The sequence below is a fragment of the Xiphophorus maculatus genome, chromosome 17, assembly GCF_002775205.1.
Source record: "Xiphophorus maculatus strain JP 163 A chromosome 17, X_maculatus-5.0-male, whole genome shotgun sequence".
NCBI lineage: Eukaryota > Metazoa > Chordata > Actinopteri > Cyprinodontiformes > Poeciliidae > Xiphophorus > Xiphophorus maculatus.
The window spans coordinates 4,572,342-4,598,224 of NC_036459.1; the positions used below are offsets into that span (position 1 = coordinate 4,572,342).

At 34.5% G+C, this 25,883-nt stretch overlaps 1 protein-coding gene across 1 annotated transcript in view; it reads right to left on the minus strand.

Annotated features, from left to right (window-relative positions):
* Positions 1-947: 947 nt before the first annotated feature.
* Positions 948-25,883, minus strand: part of plxna4 (plexin A4) — a 248,239-nt gene continuing 223,303 nt past the window's right edge. Inside the window, exons 29-32 of the mRNA XM_023350185.1 lie at positions 11,478-11,647; positions 7,071-7,283; positions 5,592-5,742; positions 948-5,132 (exon numbers count right to left, since the gene is read on the minus strand). Of these exons, the coding sequence (XP_023205953.1) occupies positions 5,037-5,132; positions 5,592-5,742; positions 7,071-7,283; positions 11,478-11,647 (630 nt within the window). The 3' untranslated portion in view covers positions 948-5,036. The remainder of the gene's footprint in view (positions 5,133-5,591; positions 5,743-7,070; positions 7,284-11,477; positions 11,648-25,883) is intronic.

A 25,883-nucleotide genomic window follows, 5' to 3' on the forward strand; every position in this document is an offset into this window, starting at 1 on the left:
CTCAATACAACAGACAACTTCACCGGCTTTCAAAAATAGTAACTGCAAAAATACTTGAAATTACTTTAGATTCAATTTAGTCCACAGTAGGTAAGAATTGCATATTCAGGCACTTTCTTGCAGCAATAGCCGTTATGCCTTTTGTAGCCATCTGCAAACTTCTGGTAGAATAGTTTGACAACGCTTGCCAGACGTGGTAGCGCTTGTTTGAATAAGTGACTTTTACGTGTTAAACATGGATTTCAGATGTTAAATATTTGATTACTATTCAGTTGCATATATAGTTTGTGTTTCATTCCACTGCTACTGTGTGAGATGTCTGTCACTAATATGGAAAGTTTTTTCTTTAGCATCTGATGCTTTGACAATGGTGTTTATTGAACTGGATGCCTTTACTTTGTACTCGGCCTCTGCTTGTCTAAATGCAGGCTGAAATTATAGCCTTTGAATGTTAACTTCCTGTTGCTGATTTTTTTCTGTTATACATTGTGTGCATGATGCAACACCTAAGGAGGTTCATTATAATCCCTGCATATGGTGATCTTTGGTCAAACTATCAATTGTCTAAGTGCATATTCTAAAGCTATTTTTATCTACTTATACTATTATTACAGAGCAGTACATTTATAGCACCCACACAGTCAACAATAAGAAAAAAAAGTAGATCTGAGAAGATCTCAGCTGTGCTGAACACAAGTCAAAGGGGGTGAAAACAAATGTGAGCTGATATGAATTGTCATTTGTATAATAGACTATCATTTCAAGCCAAGAAAAGACAGAAACGGCGCCATAGATTCTTATACTGACACATTTAGGTTGTGGTCCTGTGGAAGGTTTTACATTTTTATTTATTTTTTTGTGCTTTACAGGAGTGTTACATCAGCAACCTTGCGATCTCCAGAAATGCCATGAACCACCATCTGATCGTGGATTGTGAACACGCACCTAAGGTTGGCTGCTTTCTCAGATATTTAACACCTTTCTTTAGAAAGAAACACCGAAATTGAATTGCAGCTTTAAAAGAGACCTGTTATGCAAAAATATCTATTTGAACTTCCATTATGGTCTTTACTGCTTCTACAAACAGTCCAGTCCAGTAAAATACAAAACTGTCCAGGTGAATGAATGATTATTTGCATAAGACAGATTGCAAAATAATGTTTAATCAAACTGAAACATTGTATAAAATGAGGCAATGAGCAAGAACTAGTCAGCCATTTGTTTCATAATAAAGTTTATTCTATATTACAAATATTATTTTGTTCTTGACTGCAAAATAGGAATGCATTATATTTACATACACAGGTATACAATTATAACAAAGTTAGAGAAGCTCGCCTTATAATTCCCCAGGTTTCGTTTTTATCTCTCAATAAGATACTCTTTATCTTTCAGATATGATCTAGTAAAAGTCTTTTCTACCATGTTTGTGTAACACCTGCGATAACACTGAGCTAGGAGGACATTTTAAATTCCTACAAAATGTTTGAAGGTGGAAACTTTATCTGTGCTGTTGGTAGCATGAGGAGGCTACAAGCAGGCAACCTTTGTTGGAGGGTAAATGTTGAGCCAGGAAGAAAGGAAAGCTGGGAAGTAGCACTGAGGAGAGAGTTTTACAATGACATCCAAGGACCCTCAGCTTGTGCTTTTCATTGTTTCTGTGTTTTAGACATGGTTTATGTATAGAGAGTCTTTACTGAAAGTTTCAGTTTGCTGTTTCTTAAAATTCAGAAAATCTTTGATATGTAGATCAACTGCCTGTCTAAGTGTACTTCTCTAAATTGCAACAGGCAAGGAATCTCCTCATAAGAAAAAGGTGGACAATTATTTTCACATATTTTTTTTCCCTGATCAGTGAATATACTATACCCTAAGCGGTAGCGGGTTGTGCCAAAAGCACTCTTTAGTGTGGAAGCCATTACTGAATAAAGAAGTCTCAGTGATGTGTTTTGAAGTCAGAGAAAGCATAAATAAACTAAGACATTATTTAGAAAGAAGTTACATTCTGTGGAGACATACTGGCTGTTTGTTCAGGCTGCTGGTGGCTTTGGTTCCTCTCATTTTTTACTTTTGTAGTCATGTTCTTTTCATGTCAAACTTTAGAGTATGAAATGAGCTGTATGCCAGGAAATGGTGAATTTGAAAATGCCTTGAAGATATTGTGTAGAGTTGGCCAAGAAGTGGATTGAACTGGAGCCAACTTCTGTAGATTCCAGGACGGCTGAATGCATTATAGTAAAGTTTCTGATTTTGAACTTTCAACCTCACTTAGTCATAGAATATGCTGGATTTTCATTGTTGTTCAGCCCTTGTAACTCTGAGAGGTAAAATTAGAGTTTACTTTGTGTAAAGATTAAACTCAGCCTTTTTGAAATAGTGGTGCTGACCCACTTATCGCTAAGAAAAGATGATCTACAGCTGGAGATGTCAACATGGTAGTTTTATTGGATTTCAAAATGTTTGGAGCCAAGGGTTAAGGGTCTAGTGAGTAATGTTTACTGCACTTCTAACACATTAAATGCTGCTGGCAGTTACTTGAAGAAAATTCTGAATCAGTATCAACAGGTTCAAGTTTTACAAAAACCTGGGGCAACTCTAGCCAAAATAATTTTTTTAAATGAAGCAATGTCTGTTGGTTTTCATCAGTAAGTTCCTTTTGTGCTCTTGATACATTTCCTTTCTGTCCAAGCTCAACAGATGGGTGGTAAAATAATCAACTGCAGGGTTTGTATGTTTTCTCACCCAAAATATGAACCACACAGGAGGCACTGATGGCCTGTAATGAAAGACATGGTAGACCTAAATCTCCCAAGTAGTTGCAGGAGTATATGAATATCTTTGAGCAAGGCATTTCCATTTCATACCATCCAAATAGGTCAACATGCAAAGGTAAATATCTGTAATATTTAGCAACTACCACTTCACAAAAACTGTGGGTATGAAACTCTGCAGGAGGCCAAACAGGATAAAGGTTCCACCTTAAACAGTTTTTCTTATATGAACAGTCCACTTTTTCCCATCTCGGTTCTTCCAAGCAAAAGAAAGAATAAAGAACACATCCACATCATCATTGCAAGGCTTAGTTTTCTTGTTTTTCACTTTTTTTAAAATAAGTTTCTTAAATGGTTTACATTTTACATGCGCTTAAAAAGCCAATAAAGGACCCAAGGTGGACCTAGGGCGGTCTTCACACATTCACATCACCACATGGGGCACGTTGTCAAGGCAAAAGAAAGGGCAGAGGTCAAAAGGTACGGAGGGCGCCTCCATCATCACTTTCAGTCACTCTTTCACTCTCATGGTGCCGGCGTATGTCCGACAAGTTGTAATTACTCTTCATGTCTGTGATGCTGACAGAATTTTGTTTCTTTTCTTTGAGGCTTGGAGAAGGCCGCCCCCTGCCACCACTGAGGACAACTACACTAATACAGAAAGAGTGCCTCAAGAAATTGGAGTTTTGCCATATGCAGCTAGCTACCATCTCCAATGCTTGTGCAAAACAGATAAGCTGTTAATCGAGGAGCCAGACAAAAAAAGGGCAGCTGGTGTGCCGAGAGCAGGAGAGACCGGGGAGGATCGGATCACGTCGCCCACGGAGCCTCTCACCTCGACACACTGAGGTCAGAAAAAATCACACAGGCTTCTTACAGTTCCAGTCACAATATGGTTTCTTTTGTCAGTTCCTCAGTGGCACTTTATAAATACATATAAATATGTATTTAAAATGTATAAATACATTTTTGACCGTTTTTTGAAAATTTCAAGCTCCTTTGGTTTTTGGCTGACCAGCAAAGTCCATCTCGTTTCATTTTTCCCCAAGTGAAAGTCTTAAATAATAACATCCTCGAAAAGACGTACTACTCAGACAACAAAGCCCCTTTAGGTAGCAGTCAGCCATCTCTGGCTACTCTGTGTTCAGTCATTCTTACTCCGTGCATCTCAGTCAGCTTCTCCCTTTAGCTCCTTAGGGTTGTTGTGGATATCTGGGCAGCTGCTGATTTATTTTTTCTCTTGTGTATTTTTGTGTGTGCTTTGATAGACCGTTGGAAGAGACTGCTTCTGGTGTTTGTCTTCCAGAGTTGGTTGTGTGCTTTTTAATCAGAGGATCCAACTTGGGTGGGGCTCTAGTATTTGATCTAATAGCTTTAATTTGCAATAGCCATGGAAGCAGAAATCATGAGCTTTTTTTTATTTCTTGAAAGTACACTAGGCAGGTAAAAAGGTGTGAAAGGTACAACAAGCTAAAGGCTGAGGATGCTCTGCTTTGTTTCAGGGAGGAAAAGTTCAGGGAGCGATATTCCCGCCCCACACCCCATCAGTCTTGTCCTTAGATACAACCCGAGCTACATTTAAAGAACACAAAAACATTCTAGGTTTGCCTGGATTTGACCCAGATTCACGGATATGTATGCTTTGCTTGAAGGTACAGTGTAAACTTGGCAAACCATTCTTGCATTAATTTTCTCCAGAGGTGTTCATTTGGCTTGCAGTCATCACTCTTGATGTTTGCACTTGATGCCATATGTTGAATCTAGAACTACATTAAACAGAACTCTAGATGATTTTATCTTAACTATCCTATTTTTTAAAAGTTCAACATATGGACACCCTACGTTGTAGTTTCCAAAGATTTACTATCAGTGTAAATTCTTGAAGGCAACATAAATTTTTTTCTTCTTTTAATCCAGCAGGGGGAGGACGCCAATATGGCCAGCTCTCAAGTAATCCCCCAAAGAAGCTCCCCCCTGTGATGAAGCTGAGGGACGCCCCACATTGCACTGCAGGAGACGTTGACCTCAGCTGCGCACCACCCCTCGCGAATATTCAGGTAAACTAGTCTATGCAGCTGTGTTGATGAGGAAAACAAAATATCTCTCAGGGAGGAGGGAAGCAGAAGAAAAATTGAGGAAGAAGTAATCTCTGAAAAGCTGAGGGTGGAAGTCAAATGATGGAAAAAAATGGGGACAGGTTTTCGCTCAGGCACAGCTCGGTTTCTGACGGGGTCTCTTCCCAGTGCACCCTGGGAAGTGCGGTCCTCAGCTCTCCAGACTCATGAAGGCCACCACCTGCTCCAGCTTGAAGGCCAGTCTCTGTTTCCTGGCTACGTCATCCTGCTCAAGTGAACACACAATCTGTTTGCAGGACAGGAAGGCAAACATGGAACATTTATTAATAATCTACTTGTCATATCAATAAAAATCATTAATTACAGTATGTAAAGGGATAGTTCAATAATACTACTCAGCTGTAGTATTATTAAAACTCTTTTGCTGAGCAGTTTAGAAACCATACATATCATGTTAAATGTTTTTATCTCTATTTTCTCATTTATTTCAGAAAATGAAACTCATCATTGATCTCAATGGTAAAAATCCCAGAAGGAATGGAGATGAGACCAGAGTGGAATTGTGTAGGTAAGCAAAGGAGGCCCAACAAAGTATTGATGGATTAGTAATTAACATACTGTGCAGATGGCTGATGTATCTCTTTAAATTATTCTGTAATATTCAGTCACCAACGCTACAATAAAGGATTGACATGTTTCACGTTCTGAAAAGAGCATTCTTTAGAAATGTAACGGTGTTACATACCTCCTCAGTGTACTTTCCCACGTATGAGTAAATCTCACTGAGAGAGCTCATGGTGTTAAACTCATTCATGTGCATCCGTGACTGTTCTGCCAAGTAGGCATTCATGTCCTGGTCACTGATTGCTGGCATCTTACTAATGTCTGAGTAGTACCTGTTGAGAAACAAAGTAGCAGGAAAACTTTTTTAGAGAAAGGTGTTAATATTTTTCTTACTTCCCATTAATTATTTTTTAGCTAATGCATATTTTATAGAAACCACATGTGTGTTTTGTAGTAATGTGACTGAGGAGGCTGTGCTGCCTCAGATTTCAGCACCACAACAGTAGACATGCACACATGGTCCATTAAGTTAAAGGCAATCAGTCAGTGTCAGCAACAGCTGTGTTTCCCTGCTCAGCTATGTTAATTAAAACAGCTTATTAACATATTAAATTCCTGTAGCTGCAGCCACTTGAGGACAGGCCTGCTGGATAGCTAAATAATTTTAGGAGTGTGTGTGAGCGAGTATCTGCCAGACAAGCTCAGAGACCAAACTGAGCAAAAGAAAGACAGGTGGGTGTTGCTCACAGAGGTCATGCTCACATCAACACCTGCTCAGTGTTGGAAGGCAGTAATGCTGAGCTCCTAGCAGGGCATTGTTAGTGCAAAAAGCAGGTGTGTTTGTTTCAGAATTTTTATCTAGCCTGAAAGTGAACTATTTGACTATTTTCTCATAAATGTCTTTGCTACATTCACAATTCCTCCAACTGTCCTTTCATTGATACAGCTTTTAAAACCGCTTGACCTGAAAATGCCCTTCAGTGGTCTAAAAAGTGTAATCTACAACAATTATCAATTATAATATGAAAGACTGTCACAAAATGTAAACTTTAAAATCAGTTGCATGTAAATTGTGACTTGAAAATAAATCATTGCGGGTAGAAATTGACAGCTAACATGTGAGCCTTTAAAATATTTCAAAATTACTTAAGTCAGAATGTTAATGTTACAGGGCCTAGCAAAGCATTTACACCCCTTAAGCTTTTTCACATTATGTTGACAGATGTCCACTAAAGTTAAGACACCAGATACATGTACTGAACGCAGTCTTGATGCAAAGAAATGTAATTAGCCTTTAACTTGAAGATCCTCAGTGGCTTAAAATGCAACTTTTTGGTTATTGTTCAGATCAGAATAGTATCTAGCTATTTTAGATACTGCAAACCAATTTACAGTGTCTTATCTTTTATTCAGGATTTAATTGGTGATAAAGAATAAAGAATGTGAAGTCTTAATTTTAACATTACCACATTCTGCTGCTTGTACCTCTAATATTCTCTCTTTTTTTCCTCACATGCGCTGCAGCTCTCTTGCCCTAGGCACTCCCATCCATCCTCACTGTGTTGTAATTTGGATGGGGTTTCACAGCTCATAGATCAGTGCTACAGCCACATAGCTAATGTAAGTTCTCTCTCCTTCCATCCATCCAGTAAGTGCTCACCTCTCCACCCAGCTCTTGTAGCTGGGGATGTCCTTGGCATAAAGCAGCTTGTTGGATGGTGAGTCTTTCCCAAGGCGGTGTTCTGAGGTGGAGCAGGAGTCCATGAAGGTTTGGGCCACCACAGACAAACAGGCATCTGTGATGCTGCTCTTGTGGATGTCAAACACAAACTGGGGGTTCTTGATCACATTCACCCAGAAGCGCAGAGGTAGGCTGAAAAAAGGTGAGCAAAAGAGTTTAGTGGTGAACTATTATTACTATACATAGTCAAGGCTTTGACATTTATATTACTGTAGTACATCATCAGTCAAACATGGACAAAGAAAACTCTAACTTCTGTTTTTTACAGTTTTAGGCAGAAACAGTCAAATCCCTCTGTAAGATGCCAAACTGTTGCTTTTGTAACAACCTCCTCCTTCTGTTGGATATAATAACTTATAAATCTTTATGAGCTACTTTTATTTAGGGTGGACATTGTGTTAAACATTTTTTTTACACTACAGACTTCCAGGTGTAACACCATGCTTTGGTCCCTTGTTTTCTCCACATGTTCCTTAATTTTAGTGATGAAAATGACTAAAATCATGAGCTCCATGTGAATGACATTATGTTAATCTAGCTATTCAAACACAGAAAACAAAGCAAAGCAACACAGAATTGCTTTAAGATGAAGTTTAAATGTCATTTTGAAATTTGCCACAGTGAGTTAGTCAATAGGCATGAACATATTACTTGCCAGAGGGGGTGAAGATTCAATCATGTTGAAAAGCAAGTACACAGTTGCTGTTGTTGCTCCTGTATCTGCCTAATTCAATAAAGGCTTTATCTTTAAAACCAGGTGGTGGCCGGTTCTCATTTTCTCAAACAGTGTCCAGCAGTCTTCACTTGAGGCTGCACTGTGACACAATTCATATTGGCTTATTTGTGCAAGTGGGTCCTATTTTTGTGCCTGTCCAGAATGATAAAAATATACAAGTCTTTTTATTTGCTGAGCTTGTTTCTGCCAAAATAAATAGATACTGGGCCAGCTGCTGTGAAAGAAGCTCAGGTGGTATTAATAAAGAGCTGTGCGGATCACTGTAGCTTTAATATTTTATAAGCTTTTTAGGTGATATGAGGAAAAAATCAATCAGGACAGACAGCGTATTCTAACCAGTACAAGTGTTTCAGTGGCACAATAATCATTAAAAAAAGGAAATGAAATCATTTAAAATACTCGCAGAACACTAGTGGTATGTATTTTGGCCCAAAAGCAATTCAGATGTACATTCTAACAAAAGAGGATTTGGTATTGGAAAAGATCTCTGTATTATGCCTGCAAAATTAATCTAAGCAAATAATCTAGTGGGATTAGGTACAGGGATCAAAGGGATATTAACAGCACTGCTGTTCTGCAGTGATCATTGGCAATCTGCTCTTTCAATAGGGCAGTGGTTGCCACAATGATGAAGTCACCCATGCAAATTTTGTAATTTAGTTTTTAAAATTTCCATCATAATTCTTGTGCATCACCCACTAAAAATTACCAAAGCGTGTAAATTTGGCAGTTGGCTCATGCTGTGTATATGAATGATGTTTTTTGATCAGGAGTTTCGGTCGGGGATTAGGGGTAAATATCATCTGCCAAGATCAAGGGCTTCGCTTATCCAGGAGGAATTATGATGGGTGGTGCATGAAACCATGGAAAAAAAAGACCCTTTCCACTGATTCATGACTACAAAGGCCAGCTAATGGGGCCTTTTAGGCAAAGTTGCCTTATTTGGTTTAATGGGCAGTCTAACCTTTCATCAGTATAAAGAAACTACTGATGCTCAGAATCCTTTTTTTTCTTTTACATAATCAGCAACAAAATCACAGTGATGCTTATAAATGTATTGTAATATCTATATCACAAAGAACTCCTTGGACTGCAATAAATATTAGCTAATTGTATAAGTAACATTCATTCAGGCTCTTTATTGAGGTAATATACTTGCTGATGTTTCATGGTTAATGTAACATGGGTATAAGGACGTTCTTCTAAAGTCATTTAAAAAGAACGACTTATTTGTCTGCAGTAGCTGCTCTTACAACTCAATATTTGGGGTCTACAGTGGCAATGAGCCCAAAGAACAAACGTCTAAAAAACTGGTTTTAATCAAGCAAACTGCTGGTAGCATCATGCTTGGGATCTCATTACTAATTCTGAAACTGCCTGTATTGTGAAAAGTTAATAAAATACATATAAAATGATTCACTATTAGCTTCATCAACAGCTAAGCAGTTTAAACTGAGACTAAACATAGTTGAGTGTATGTGTAACACTGTCTGTATTGAAGAGAAACCTACAAATTCAGTCCCAAAAATATTGTTATTCAAACACATTTAAGTTGTTTGTTACATGATAATTCTACACTGAATAGTTCAAATGCGTTGGTACAACTCACAGGTAAATGACTGTCATATACATACTGAGGATATATAATATTTTCACAGGAAGTTTAAAACCCAGTTTCTTTATAGAATCATATAATTTGCTCGAAGTGCATTCATAGTGAGGGTAATTACCATCAACAAGCAAATGGTTGGATATGTGACACTGGAGGCATTACAATGTAGCCAGGAAAGTGACGAGCTTTATAAACACAATCTAGTGGGCTTTGCTCCAGAAAGGACTTCAATAAGCCAATATGCAAATTTTGATGAGAAAGGCACATTAATTATGACTAGAACATGCACTAATCTGTATCTCTATCCTAACAGGGCTGTTTATAGTCTGAGTAGGGAGGTGCTGCAGTAGCACTGAGGACAGATGATCCACATCTATGTGACAGTTCTGCAGAGTAATTAAATTTCCTTCTATCTCCTCTACACGAAAAACACACTGTGGCAATCGACAGGCAGGCAAAAAACAGAAGAGAGAAGATGTGAGCAGACGCCGACACGCTGCCATTAATCCAAAGGATACCATCTGGAGAGGCTCCTAGAGCCAGTGATTCAACTATGTAGAGACTTATTGCAAAAATAAATCCACAGCTGAACTCAACACAATGCAGAAGAAAACGAGTGAGCATTTATGTTATTTAAAGCTTCTGTAGAAAATAAAAGTATGCAAGTTGGTTTCAGAGTGTCTGAAACTTTAACAAAAGCAAAGGTAAACTGGAATGAATTTCACTTTTGACAGCTTGCAGAATAAACTGAAGAAACATTCAGATTTTCAGTGTAGACCATGTTATTTGAAACCTAACGTCATAGTAACACCATTAAGAACCACATGAAAATGAGATAGGAGGCAAATGGTAGGCGGGGGAATAATTTAAGGGCAGGGCTATACTGTGATACTTGGCGGGTGGGGACGGGGGTAAATGGGACTTTGGGGGTTGCATTGAGGTGCAAAAGCTTTCACTGCAGCTGAGGTTAATGGTGTGTATGATGACAATGAGAATGGGGGACTTAATGGGATGGGGGCTCAGCTTGGAGGAGATGCTTGCATCATTATTCTCTACTCTTGGCCTTTTGTCACAGCTAATATTCCAGTTTAAACTTATGCATATTCACGCAGAAGGTGCAGGCAGATGCACATTCAAGCAACTACAACCGGCTCAGTCTCAGCAGTTTTTGACAGTTTCCTATGATAGATTGCTGGTCATTTATGACAGATGGAGCCCATTAAGAAAATAATACTACAAAACCTGTTCTGCTGTCAGAAAATACTTAAAAACCGCAAACTATCCCATGACATGACACTAGAAATACCAAAATTAAAATGAAAAGCAAACACTTCCTCGTTGGCCTCCAAGAACCTATTCCTCTCTCCATCTTGAATTGTCCTTCTGAGCCTCACTCTGTGCTATGCATGCTGGGATCTTGACAGAGGCCAGAAGGCTAACGAGTTATTAGTGTATTTAACTCCCATTGCATCCACTTCTTCTTCATCACCTTTTCATTTCTCTTCAGTTCCCGTTCGTGGCTGGTTATTCAACTTCAACCAGGCTTCATAAAGTGGTTTCACAGAGGTCAACGTGGCCTAAATTAATAAGGGGATATTAATTTAGAGGTGTACTCATGCACCCGGAAGTGCACATTTGTCACTATGGAGATTTCCACAGTGACGGGCATTATTTTGGCCCAGTAACCTATGATGATCATGGAGAGTCTTGGCAGCCAATTGGATTAGCCTCTTGTGAATGGCTTTAACGAAGATTACACACCCCTGTGGCTAATGGGTATTAGGAAGAGAAGAAGCACATGGAGGAACTTGGCAGTGACAAGACACTGCTATGGTATACGTGCCAAAATGTACAAGAGGCCTTGAAAAAAGCCAGACCGCAGCACAAATGAGCAAATAACTTTCTATCAAAGAAACCACACCTGATGTGTCAACAATTTTGTGTTCATAAATAGTAAATATTGCCAATTTGAACTCACCAGTTGCTCTTCCATGTGTGTCGCACATGCGGGTCGTGGATGCTGTGTTTGTCTGCCTGCTCGTCCAGGAAGTCAAACATGTATTTAATTGCCAGTGGCAGGGCACTTCCCCGGTGGGCGGTGCTGAAGATGGTTTCAAATAGGTCGTCAACAAACTTCTGTAATGTACCCTGTGGGTCAGAGAGGACAGATGTATTATGTGGTATTCAAAGCTTCAGAAATTCCTAGCAAAGATATTCTTACCCCTGGAGCTTTTTCCCATTTATCATATTACATTCATAAAGTAGTTCTCAAATGAAAAAGGAAAGAAAAGTTATATGGTTTAGCAGATTTTACAAATAGAATTTGAAAAAATTGATTGTTTTCATCACTTTTTACGCTGTTGATACCCCTAATTAAAATTAGCACTACCAGTTGCCAACCTAAACTGAGACAACTTGTTGCAGGTCCAGCGTAGTGTAACATCTACCACGTGTCATCCGATGGATGGTGCATTTATTGATTTCCTGCAAAAGCACCTTCTCCCACATGGCTGCTGTGTCCTCTACATGGATTAAATTGGAAATTGAACTTATTTGCTTTCTTCTCTAGACTTTATCAACTTTATCCCTAGCTCATGTAATCCTTGTACTTAATGATGCCATTCACCATTATTCCCTAACGTCTACAGTATTGTGCTCAATTTAGTAATTAGGCAACTTCTAAAGGGACACTGGATTTTAAGGATTGTATAATATAGATGCTTGCCATGTATTAGAGATTTTGTTTGTTAAAACCATGCATGTATTATATACCAGTTATGACCAAGTTTATCAAAGTTTGTCATGAATACTTAATAAGGTACAGTAGACTCTAATCCCATAGTTAAGGATTGACATAGTTTTTTTCTTATATGTTTTATGATATACTAAGAATGTCCAATGAGATGTTACTATAAACTTAATATTTTTTCCAATCATATTCTGAGTTGTGAGATGTATTTTCATTTAGTCCCTTCATTCCGATGTTTGTGTATGTGACTCATATCTTGCAGACCTGACCCCTAAATCTGCTTGCAGCTTTGATGGAAGAAATTGTTATTTCACAGCTGACTTTTAATAATATCTGGGAACAGGAGGTGCATCTCCTAAGCCTCTTTGTGCTGCCGGATTAGCTCCCACACTGCACCATTGACCCTAATTTGATTTAATGTTGGCGACTTTAAGGAGGAGGAGGAGATGAGAGGAGAGACACACAGAGTGAAAGAATCTAATCCTCTTGTAAAGAACAAGTTGATGGGATGCAGGGGAGAAAGTGGAAGCACAGGAGGAAAATGAAAACGGCAGGTTTCCTATCAGAAAACGAGGCCATGGAGTGTGGCAGATGAGGTGTGTACAGGTGCAAGCAAATAAAAATCCAATTTGGGAGAAGCAGATGACCAAATGAAAGTCAAGAGATGTAAAAGAGAGTTGGAGGAGGGAATCCTGTTAGTCCAACAATTGCAGCAATAATTTAATGCAGCCAGAATTCCCAACGGCTTACGATTTCTCTATGAAGATAAGATCATGTACATCTTTATTAGGCCAGCAAGTTTCTGACTGGCAAGGGAATACCTAATGTGTGCGTGAGGTCATACTACACTATGTTTAATTTTTGCTCTTTTTCCGCGTCATACTATACTATGTGTCACTTTTGCTCTTTTTGAACGTCATACTATACTATGTTTCACTTTTGCACTTCTTGAACGTCATACTATACTATGAGTCATTTTTGCTCTTATTGAACGTCATACTATACTATGTTTCACTTTTGCTCTTTTTGAACGTCATACTATACTATGAGTCATATTTGCTCTTTTTCAACGTTATACTATGCTATGAGTCATTTTTGCTCTTTTTGAACGTCATACTATACTATAATTCATTTTTGGTCTTTTTGAACGTCATACTATATGTCATTTTTTGTACATTTTAGACGTCATAGCTATATCATTTTTTTGGACATTTTCGACGTCATCGTATAGTATGTTATTTTTCTGACAATTTCGACATCATAGTATAGTATGTCATTTTTCTGACATTTTTGACGTCATATTATATAGTATGTCATTTTTCTGACATTTTCGATATAGTATTGCAATTTTCTGACATTTTCGACGTCATAGTATAGTATGTTATTTTTTTGGACATTTTCGACATCATATTTTATACTATGTCATTTTTCTAACATTTTTGACGTCATATTTTATAGTACGTCATTTTTCTGAAATTTTCGACATCATATTATAGTATGTAATTTTTTGGACATTTTCGACGTCATAATATGTCATGTTTTTGGACATTTTCGACGTCATAGTATGTCATTTTCCAAAAAAATGTCATAGTATAGTATGACATTTCATACGTACATATGTACATATGTAGTGACATACAGTCATACAGTAGTATGTCATTTTTTTTGACATTTTCGACGTCATAGTATACTATGTCATTTTTCTGACATTTTCGACGTCATAGTATAGTATGTCATTTTTCTGACATTTTCGACGTCATAGTATAGCATGTCATTTTATGGACATTTTCGAAGTCATAGTATATACTATGTCATTTTATGGACATTTTCGAAGTCATAGTATACTATGTCATGTTTTTTTACATTTACGACATCATAGTATGGTATGTCATTTTTTTGGACATTTTCGAAGTCATAGTATAGCATGTCATACTGTGACATGCTATGTCATAGTATACTATTTCGACATCATAGTATAGCATGTCATTTTTTTTGGACATTTTCGACATCATAGTATAGCGTGTCATTTTTATTATACTTTCGACATCATAGTATAGCGTGTCATTTTTTTTATACTTTCGACATCATAGTATAGCATGTCATTTTTTTTGGACATTTTCGACATGATAGTATAGCATGTCATTTTTATTATACTTTCGACATCATAGTATAGCGTGTCATTTTTTTTATACTTTCGACATCATAGTATAGCATGTCATTTTTATGGACATTTTCGACGTCATAGTATAGGAGTCATTTTTTTGTGACTTTTTCGACGTCATAGTATACTATGTCTTTTTTGGTGACATTTTCGACGTCATATTTTATTGTACGTCATTTTTCTGAAATTTTCGACATCATATTATAGTATGTAATTTTTTGGGCATTTTCGACGTGATAGTATGTCATTTTCCAAAAAATGTCATAGTATAGTATGACATTTCATACGTACATATGTAGTGACATACTATAGGTCATACAGTAGTATGTCATTTTTTTTTACATTTTGGACGTCATAGTATAGCATGTCATTTTTATGGACATTTTCGACGTCATAGTATAGCATGTCGTTTTTTTGTGACGTTTTCGACGTCATATTATAGTATGTCATTTTTCTGAAATTGTCGACGTTATAGTATACTATGTCATTTTATGGACATTTTCGAAGTCATAGTATAGCATGTAATTTTTTGGACATTTTCGAAGTCATAGTATAGCATGTCATTTTTATGGACATTTTCGACGTCATAGTATAGCATGTCATACTGTGACACGCTATGTCATAGTATACTATTTCGACATCATAGTATAGCATGTCATTTTTTTGACATTTTCAACATCATAGTATAGCATGTCATTTTTATGGACATTTTCGACGTCATAGTTTAGGAGTCATTTTTTTGTGACGTTTTCGATGTCATAGTATACTATGTCTTTTTTTGTGACATTTTCTACGTAATAGTATAGTATGTCCTTTTTTTGTGACGTTTTCGACGTAATAGTATACTATGTCATTTTTTTGGCATTTTCGACGTCATAGTATACTATGTCATTTTTGGTGACATTTTCGACATCATAGTATACTATGTCATTTTTCTGAAATTTTCGACGTTATAGTATACTGTCTTTTTTCTGCCATTTTCGACATCATATTTTATACTATGTCATTTTTCTAACATTTTTGACGTCATATTTTATAGTACGTCATTTTTCTGAAATTTTCGACATCATATTATAGTATGTAATTTTTTGGACATTTTCGACGTGATAGTATGTCATTTTCCAAAAAAATGTCATAGTATAGTATGACATTTCATACGTACAGATGTACATATGTAGTGACATACTATAGGTCATAGTATAGCATGTCCTTTTTTTTGACATTTTCGACGTCATAGTATACTATGTCATTTTTCTGACATTTTCGACGTCATAGTATACTATGTCATTTTTTTGATATTTTCGACGTCATAGTATACTATGTCATTTTTGGTGACATTTTCGACGTCATAGTATAGCATGTCATACTGTGACATGCTATGTCATAGTATACTATTTCGACATGATAGTATAGCATGTCATTTTTATTATACTTTCGACATCATAGTATAGCGTGTCATTTTTTTTATACTTTCGACATCATAGTATAGCATGTCATTTTTATGGACATTTTCGACGTCATAGTATAGGAGTCATTTTTTTGTGACTTTTTCGACGTCATAGTATACTATGTCTTTTTTGGTGACATTTTCGACGTCATATTTTATTGTACGTCATTTTTCTGAAATTTTCGACATCATATTATAGTATGTAATTTTTTGGGCATTTTCGACGTGATAGTATGTCATTTTCCAAAAAATGTCATAGTATAGTATGACATTTCATACGTACATATGTAGTGACATACTATAGGTCATACAGTAGTATGTCATTTTTTTTTACATTTTGGACGTCATAGTATAGCATGTCATTTTTATGGACATTTTCGACGTCATAGTATAGCATGTCGTTTTTTTGTGACGTTTTCGACGTCATATTATAGTATGTCATTTTTCTGAAATTGTCGACGTTATAGTATACTATGTCATTTTATGGACATTTTCGAAGTCATAGTATAGCATGTAATTTTTTGGACATTTTCGAAGTCATAGTATAGCATGTCATTTTTATGGACATTTTCGACGTCATAGTATAGCATGTCATACTGTGACACGCTATGTCATAGTATACTATTTCGACATCATAGTATAGCATGTCATTTTTTTGACATTTTCAACATCATAGTATAGCATGTCATTTTTATGGACATTTTCGACGTCATAGTTTAGGAGTCATTTTTTTGTGACGTTTTCGATGTCATAGTATACTATGTCTTTTTTTGTGACATTTTCTACGTAATAGTATAGTATGTCCTTTTTTTGTGACGTTTTCGACGTAATAGTATACTATGTCATTTTTTTGGCATTTTCGACGTCATAGTATACTATGTCATTTTTGGTGACATTTTCGACATCATAGTATACTATGTCATTTTTCTGAAATTTTCGACGTTATAGTATACTGTCTTTTTTCTGCCATTTTCGACATCATATTTTATACTATGTCATTTTTCTAACATTTTTGACGTCATATTTTATAGTACGTCATTTTTCTGAAATTTTCGACATCATATTATAGTATGTAATTTTTTGGACATTTTCGACGTGATAGTATGTCATTTTCCAAAAAAATGTCATAGTATAGTATGACATTTCATACGTACAGATGTACATATGTAGTGACATACTATAGGTCATAGTATAGCATGTCCTTTTTTTTGACATTTTCGACGTCATAGTATACTATGTCATTTTTCTGACATTTTCGACGTCATAGTATACTATGTCATTTTTTTGATATTTTCGACGTCATAGTATACTATGTCATTTTTGGTGACATTTTCGACGTCATAGTATAGCATGTCATACTGTGACATGCTATGTCATAGTATACTATTTCGACATGATAGTATAGCATGTCATTTTTATTATACTTTCGACATCATAGTATAGCGTGTCATTTTTTTTATACTTTCGACATCATAGTATAGCATGTCATTTTTATGGACATTTTCGACGTCATAGTATAGGAGTCATTTTTTTGTGACTTTTTCGACGTCATAGTATACTATGTCTTTTTTGGTGACATTTTCGACGTCATATTTTATTGTACGTCATTTTTCTGAAATTTTCGACATCATATTATAGTATGTAATTTTTTGGGCATTTTCGACGTGATAGTATGTCATTTTCCAAAAAATGTCATAGTATAGTATGACATTTCATACGTACATATGTAGTGACATACTATAGGTCATACAGTAGTATGTCATTTTTTTTTACATTTTGGACGTCATAGTATAGCATGTCATTTTTATGGACATTTTCGACGTCATAGTATAGCATGTCGTTTTTTTGTGACGTTTTCGACGTCATATTATAGTATGTCATTTTTCTGAAATTGTCGACGTTATAGTATACTATGTCATTTTATGGACATTTTCGAAGTCATAGTATAGCATGTAATTTTTTGGACATTTTCGAAGTCATAGTATAGCATGTCATTTTTATGGACATTTTCGACGTCATAGTATAGCATGTCATACTGTGACACGCTATGTCATAGTATACTATTTCGACATCATAGTATAGCATGTCATTTTTTTGACATTTTCAACATCATAGTATAGCATGTCATTTTTATGGACATTTTCGACGTCATAGTTTAGGAGTCATTTTTTTGTGACGTTTTCGATGTCATAGTATACTATGTCTTTTTTTGTGACATTTTCTACGTAATAGTATAGTATGTCCTTTTTTTGTGACGTTTTCGACGTAATAGTATACTATGTCATTTTTTTGGCATTTTCGACGTCATAGTATACTATGTCATTTTTGGTGACATTTTCGACATCATAGTATACTATGTCATTTTTCTGAAATTTTCGACGTTATAGTATACTGTCTTTTTTCTGCCATTTTCGACATCATATTTTATACTATGTCATTTTTCTAACATTTTTGACGTCATATTTTATAGTACGTCATTTTTCTGAAATTTTCGACATCATATTATAGTATGTAATTTTTTGGACATTTTCGACGTGATAGTATGTCATTTTCCAAAAAAATGTCATAGTATAGTATGACATTTCATACGTACAGATGTACATATGTAGTGACATACTATAGGTCATAGTATAGCATGTCCTTTTTTTTGACATTTTCGACGTCATAGTATACTATGTCATTTTTCTGACATTTTCGACGTCATAGTATACTATGTCATTTTTTTGATATTTTCGACGTCATAGTATACTATGTCATTTTTGGTGACATTTTCGACGTCATAGTATAGCATGTCATACTGTGACATGCTATGTCATAGTATACTATTTCGACATGATAGTATAGCATGTCATTTTTATTATACTTTCGACATCATAGTATAGCGTGTCATTTTTTTTATACTTTCGACATCATAGTATAGCATGTCATTTTTATGGACATTTTCGACGTCATAGTATAGGAGTCATTTTTTTGTGACTTTTTCGACGTCATAGTATACTATGTCTTTTTTGGTGACATTTTCGACGTCATATTTTATTGTACGTCATTTTTCTGAAATTTTCGACATCATATTATAGTATGTAATTTTTTGGGCATTTTCGACGTGATAGTATGTCATTTTCCAAAAAATGTCATAGTATAGTATGACATTTCATACGTACATATGTAGTGACATACTATAGGTCATACAGTAGTATGTCATTTTTTTTTACATTTTGGACGTCATAGTATAGCATGTCATTTTTATGGACATTTTCGACGTCATAGTATAGCATGTCGTTTTTTTGTGACGTTTTCGACGTCATATTATAGTATGTCATTTTTCTGAAATTGTCGACGTTATAGTATACTATGTCATTTTATGGACATTTTCGAAGTCATAGTATAGCATGTAATTTTTTGGACATTTTCGAAGTCATAGTATAGCATGTCATTTTTATGGACATTTTCGACGTCATAGTATAGCATGTCATACTGTGACACGCTATGTCATAGTATACTATTTCGACATCATAGTATAGCATGTCATTTTTTTGACATTTTCAACATCATAGTATAGCATGTCATTTTTCTGACATTTTCGACGTCATAGTATACTATGTCATTTTTTTGATATTTTCGACGTCATAGTATACTATGTCATTTTTGGTGACATTTTCGACGTCATAGTATAGCATGTCATACTGTGACATGCTATGTCATAGTATACTATTTCGACATGATAGTATAGCATGTCATTTTTATTATACTTTCGACATCATAGTATAGCGTGTCATTTTTTTATACTTTCGACATCATAGTATAGCATGTCATTTTTATGGACATTTTCGACGTCATAGTATAGGAGTCATTTTTTGTGACTTTTTCGACGTCATAGTATACTATGTCTTTTTTGGTGACATTTTCGACGTCATATTTTATTGTACGTCATTTTTCTGAAATTTTCGACATCATATTATAGTATGTAATTTTTTGGGCATTTTCGACGTGATAGTATGTCATTTTCCAAAAAATGTCATAGTATAGTATGACATTTCATACGTACATATGTAGTGACATACTATAGGTCATACAGTAGTATGTCATTTTTTTTTACATTTTGGACGTCATAGTATAGCATGTCATTTTTATGGACATTTTCGACGTCATAGTATAGCATGTCGTTTTTTTGTGACGTTTTCGACGTCATATTATAGTATGTCATTTTTCTGAAATTGTCGACGTTATAGTATACTATGTCATTTTATGGACATTTTCGAAGTCATAGTATAGCATGTAATTTTTTGGACATTTTCGAAGTCATAGTATAGCATGTCATTTTTATGGACATTTTCGACGTCATAGTATAGCATGTCATACTGTGACACGCTATGTCATAGTATACTATTTCGACATCATAGTATAGCATGTCATTTTTTTGACATTTTCAACATCATAGTATAGCATGTCATTTTTATGGACATTTTCGACGTCATAGTTTAGGAGTCATTTTTTTGTGACGTTTTCGATGTCATAGTATACTATGTCTTTTTTTGTGACATTTTCTACGTAATAGTATAGTATGTCCTTTTTTTGTGACGTTTTCGACGTAATAGTATACTATGTCATTTTTTTGGCATTTTCGACGTCATAGTATACTATGTCATTTTTGGTGACATTTTCGACATCATAGTATACTATGTCATTTTTCTGAAATTTTCGACGTTATAGTATACTGTCTTTTTTCTGCCATTTTCGACATCATATTTTATACTATGTCATTTTTCTAACATTTTTGACGTCATATTTTATAGTACGTCATTTTTCTGAAATTTTCGACATCATATTATAGTATGTAATTTTTTGGACATTTTCGACGTGATAGTATGTCATTTTCCAAAAAAATGTCATAGTATAGTATGACATTTCATACGTACAGATGTACATATGTAGTGACATACTATAGGTCATAGTATAGCATGTCCTTTTTTTTGACATTTTCGACGTCATAGTATACTATGTCATTTTTCTGACATTTTCGACGTCATAGTATACTATGTCATTTTTTTGATATTTTCGACGTCATAGTATACTATGTCATTTTTGGTGACATTTTCGACGTCATAGTATAGCATGTCATACTGTGACATGCTATGTCATAGTATACTATTTCGACATGATAGTATAGCATGTCATTTTTATTATACTTTCGACATCATAGTATAGCGTGTCATTTTTTTTATACTTTCGACATCATAGTATAGCATGTCATTTTTATGGACATTTTCGACGTCATAGTATAGGAGTCATTTTTTTGTGACTTTTTCGACGTCATAGTATACTATGTCTTTTTTGGTGACATTTTCGACGTCATATTTTATTGTACGTCATTTTTCTGAAATTTTCGACATCATATTATAGTATGTAATTTTTTGGGCATTTTCGACGTGATAGTATGTCATTTTCCAAAAAATGTCATAGTATAGTATGACATTTCATACGTACATATGTAGTGACATACTATAGGTCATACAGTAGTATGTCATTTTTTTTTACATTTTGGACGTCATAGTATAGCATGTCATTTTTATGGACATTTTCGACGTCATAGTATAGCATGTCGTTTTTTTGTGACGTTTTCGACGTCATATTATAGTATGTCATTTTTCTGAAATTGTCGACGTTATAGTATACTATGTCATTTTATGGACATTTTCGAAGTCATAGTATAGCATGTAATTTTTTGGACATTTTCGAAGTCATAGTATAGCATGTCATTTTTATGGACATTTTCGACGTCATAGTATAGCATGTCATACTGTGACACGCTATGTCATAGTATACTATTTCGACATCATAGTATAGCATGTCATTTTTTTGACATTTTCAACATCATAGTATAGCATGTCATTTTTATGGACATTTTCGACGTCATAGTTTAGGAGTCATTTTTTTGTGACGTTTTCGATGTCATAGTATACTATGTCTTTTTTTGTGACATTTTCTACGTAATAGTATAGTATGTCCTTTTTTTGTGACGTTTTCGACGTAATAGTATACTATGTCATTTTTTTGGCATTTTCGACGTCATAGTATACTATGTCATTTTTGGTGACATTTTCGACATCATAGTATACTATGTCATTTTTCTGAAATTTTCGACGTTATAGTATACTGTCTTTTTTCTGCCATTTTCGACATCATATTTTATACTATGTCATTTTTCTAACATTTTTGACGTCATATTTTATAGTACGTCATTTTTCTGAAATTTTCGACATCATATTATAGTATGTAATTTTTTGGACATTTTCGACGTGATAGTATGTCATTTTCCAAAAAAATGTCATAGTATAGTATGACATTTCATACGTACAGATGTACATATGTAGTGACATACTATAGGTCATAGTATAGCATGTCCTTTTTTTTGACATTTTCGACGTCATAGTATACTATGTCATTTTTCTGACATTTTCGACGTCATAGTATACTATGTCATTTTTTTGATATTTTCGACGTCATAGTATACTATGTCATTTTTGGTGACATTTTCGACGTCATAGTATAGCATGTCATACTGTGACATGCTATGTCATAGTATACTATTTCGACATGATAGTATAGCATGTCATTTTTATTATACTTTCGACATCATAGTATAGCGTGTCATTTTTTTTATACTTTCGACATCATAGTATAGCATGTCATTTTTATGGACATTTTCGACGTCATAGTATAGGAGTCATTTTTTTGTGACTTTTTCGACGTCATAGTATACTATGTCTTTTTTGGTGACATTTTCGACGTCATATTTTATTGTACGTCATTTTTCTGAAATTTTCGACATCATATTATAGTATGTAATTTTTTGGGCATTTTCGACGTGATAGTATGTCATTTTCCAAAAAATGTCATAGTATAGTATGACATTTCATACGTACATATGTAGTGACATACTATAGGTCATACAGTAGTATGTCATTTTTTTTTACATTTTGGACGTCATAGTATAGCATGTCATTTTTATGGACATTTTCGACGTCATAGTATAGCATGTCGTTTTTTTGTGACGTTTTCGACGTCATATTATAGTATGTCATTTTTCTGAAATTGTCGACGTTATAGTATACTATGTCATTTTATGGACATTTTCGAAGTCATAGTATAGCATGTAATTTTTTGGACATTTTCGAAGTCATAGTATAGCATGTCATTTTTATGGACATTTTCGACGTCATAGTATAGCATGTCATACTGTGACACGCTATGTCATAGTATACTATTTCGACATCATAGTATAGCATGTCATTTTTTTGACATTTTCAACATCATAGTATAGCATGTCATTTTTCTGACATTTTCGACGTCATAGTATACTATGTCATTTTTTTGATATTTTCGACGTCATAGTATACTATGTCATTTTTGGTGACATTTTCGACGTCATAGTATAGCATGTCATACTGTGACATGCTATGTCATAGTATACTATTTCGACATGATAGTATAGCATGTCATTTTTATTATACTTTCGACATCATAGTATAGCGTGTCATTTTTTTTATACTTTCGACATCATAGTATAGCATGTCATTTTTATGGACATTTTCGACGTCATAGTATAGGAGTCATTTTTTTGTGACTTTTTCGACGTCATAGTATACTATGTCTTTTTTGGTGACATTTTCGACGTCATATTTTATTGTACGTCATTTTTCTGAAATTTTCGACATCATATTATAGTATGTAATTTTTTGGGCATTTTCGACGTGATAGTATGTCATTTTCCAAAAAATGTCATAGTATAGTATGACATTTCATACGTACATATGTAGTGACATACTATAGGTCATACAGTAGTATGTCATTTTTTTTTACATTTTGGACGTCATAGTATAGCATGTCATTTTTATGGACATTTTCGACGTCATAGTATAGCATGTCGTTTTTTTGTGACGTTTTCGACGTCATATTATAGTATGTCATTTTTCTGAAATTGTCGACGTTATAGTATACTATGTCATTTTATGGACATTTTCGAAGTCATAGTATAGCATGTAATTTTTTGGACATTTTCGAAGTCATAGTATAGCATGTCATTTTTATGGACATTTTCGACGTCATAGTATAGCATGTCATACTGTGACACGCTATGTCATAGTATACTATTTCGACATCATAGTATAGCATGTCATTTTTTTGACATTTTCAACATCATAGTATAGCATGTCATTTTTATGGACATTTTCGACGTCATAGTTTAGGAGTCATTTTTTTGTGACGTTTTCGATGTCATAGTATACTATGTCTTTTTTTGTGACATTTTCTACGTAATAGTATAGTATGTCCTTTTTTTGTGACGTTTTCGACGTAATAGTATACTATGTCATTTTTTTTGGCATTTTCGACGTCATAGTATACTATGTCATTTTTGGTGACATTTTCGACATCATAGTATACTATGTCATTTTTCTGAAATTTTCGACGTTATAGTATACTGTCTTTTTTCTGCCATTTTCGACATCATATTTTATACTATGTCATTTTTCTAACATTTTTGACGTCATATTTTATAGTACGTCATTTTTCTGAAATTTTCGACATCATATTATAGTATGTAATTTTTTGGACATTTTCGACGTGATAGTATGTCATTTTCCAAAAAAATGTCATAGTATAGTATGACATTTCATACGTACAGATGTACATATGTAGTGACATACTATAGGTCATAGTATAGCATGTCCTTTTTTTTGACATTTTCGACGTCATAGTATACTATGTCATTTTTCTGACATTTTCGACGTCATAGTATACTATGTCATTTTTTTGATATTTTCGACGTCATAGTATACTATGTCATTTTTGGTGACATTTTCGACGTCATAGTATAGCATGTCATACTGTGACATGCTATGTCATAGTATACTATTTCGACATGATAGTATAGCATGTCATTTTTATTATACTTTCGACATCATAGTATAGCGTGTCATTTTTTTTATACTTTCGACATCATAGTATAGCATGTCATTTTTATGGACATTTTCGACGTCATAGTATAGGAGTCATTTTTTTGTGACTTTTTCGACGTCATAGTATACTATGTCTTTTTTGGTGACATTTTCGACGTCATATTTTATTGTACGTCATTTTTCTGAAATTTTCGACATCATATTATAGTATGTAATTTTTTGGGCATTTTCGACGTGATAGTATGTCATTTTCCAAAAAATGTCATAGTATAGTATGACATTTCATACGTACATATGTAGTGACATACTATAGGTCATACAGTAGTATGTCATTTTTTTTTACATTTTGGACGTCATAGTATAGCATGTCATTTTTATGGACATTTTCGACGTCATAGTATAGCATGTCGTTTTTTTGTGACGTTTTCGACGTCATATTATAGTATGTCATTTTTCTGAAATTGTCGACGTTATAGTATACTATGTCATTTTATGGACATTTTCGAAGTCATAGTATAGCATGTAATTTTTTGGACATTTTCGAAGTCATAGTATAGCATGTCATTTTTATGGACATTTTCGACGTCATAGTATAGCATGTCATACTGTGACACGCTATGTCATAGTATACTATTTCGACATCATAGTATAGCATGTCATTTTTTTGACATTTTCAACATCATAGTATAGCATGTCATTTTTATGGACATTTTCGACGTCATAGTTTAGGAGTCATTTTTTTGTGACGTTTTCGATGTCATAGTATACTATGTCTTTTTTTGTGACATTTTCTACGTAATAGTATAGTATGTCCTTTTTTTGTGACGTTTTCGACGTAATAGTATACTATGTCATTTTTTTGGCATTTTCGACGTCATAGTATACTATGTCATTTTTGGTGACATTTTCGACATCATAGTATACTATGTCATTTTTCTGAAATTTTCGACGTTATAGTATACTGTCTTTTTTCTGCCATTTTCGACATCATATTTTATACTATGTCATTTTTCTAACATTTTTGACGTCATATTTTATAGTACGTCATTTTTCTGAAATTTTCGACATCA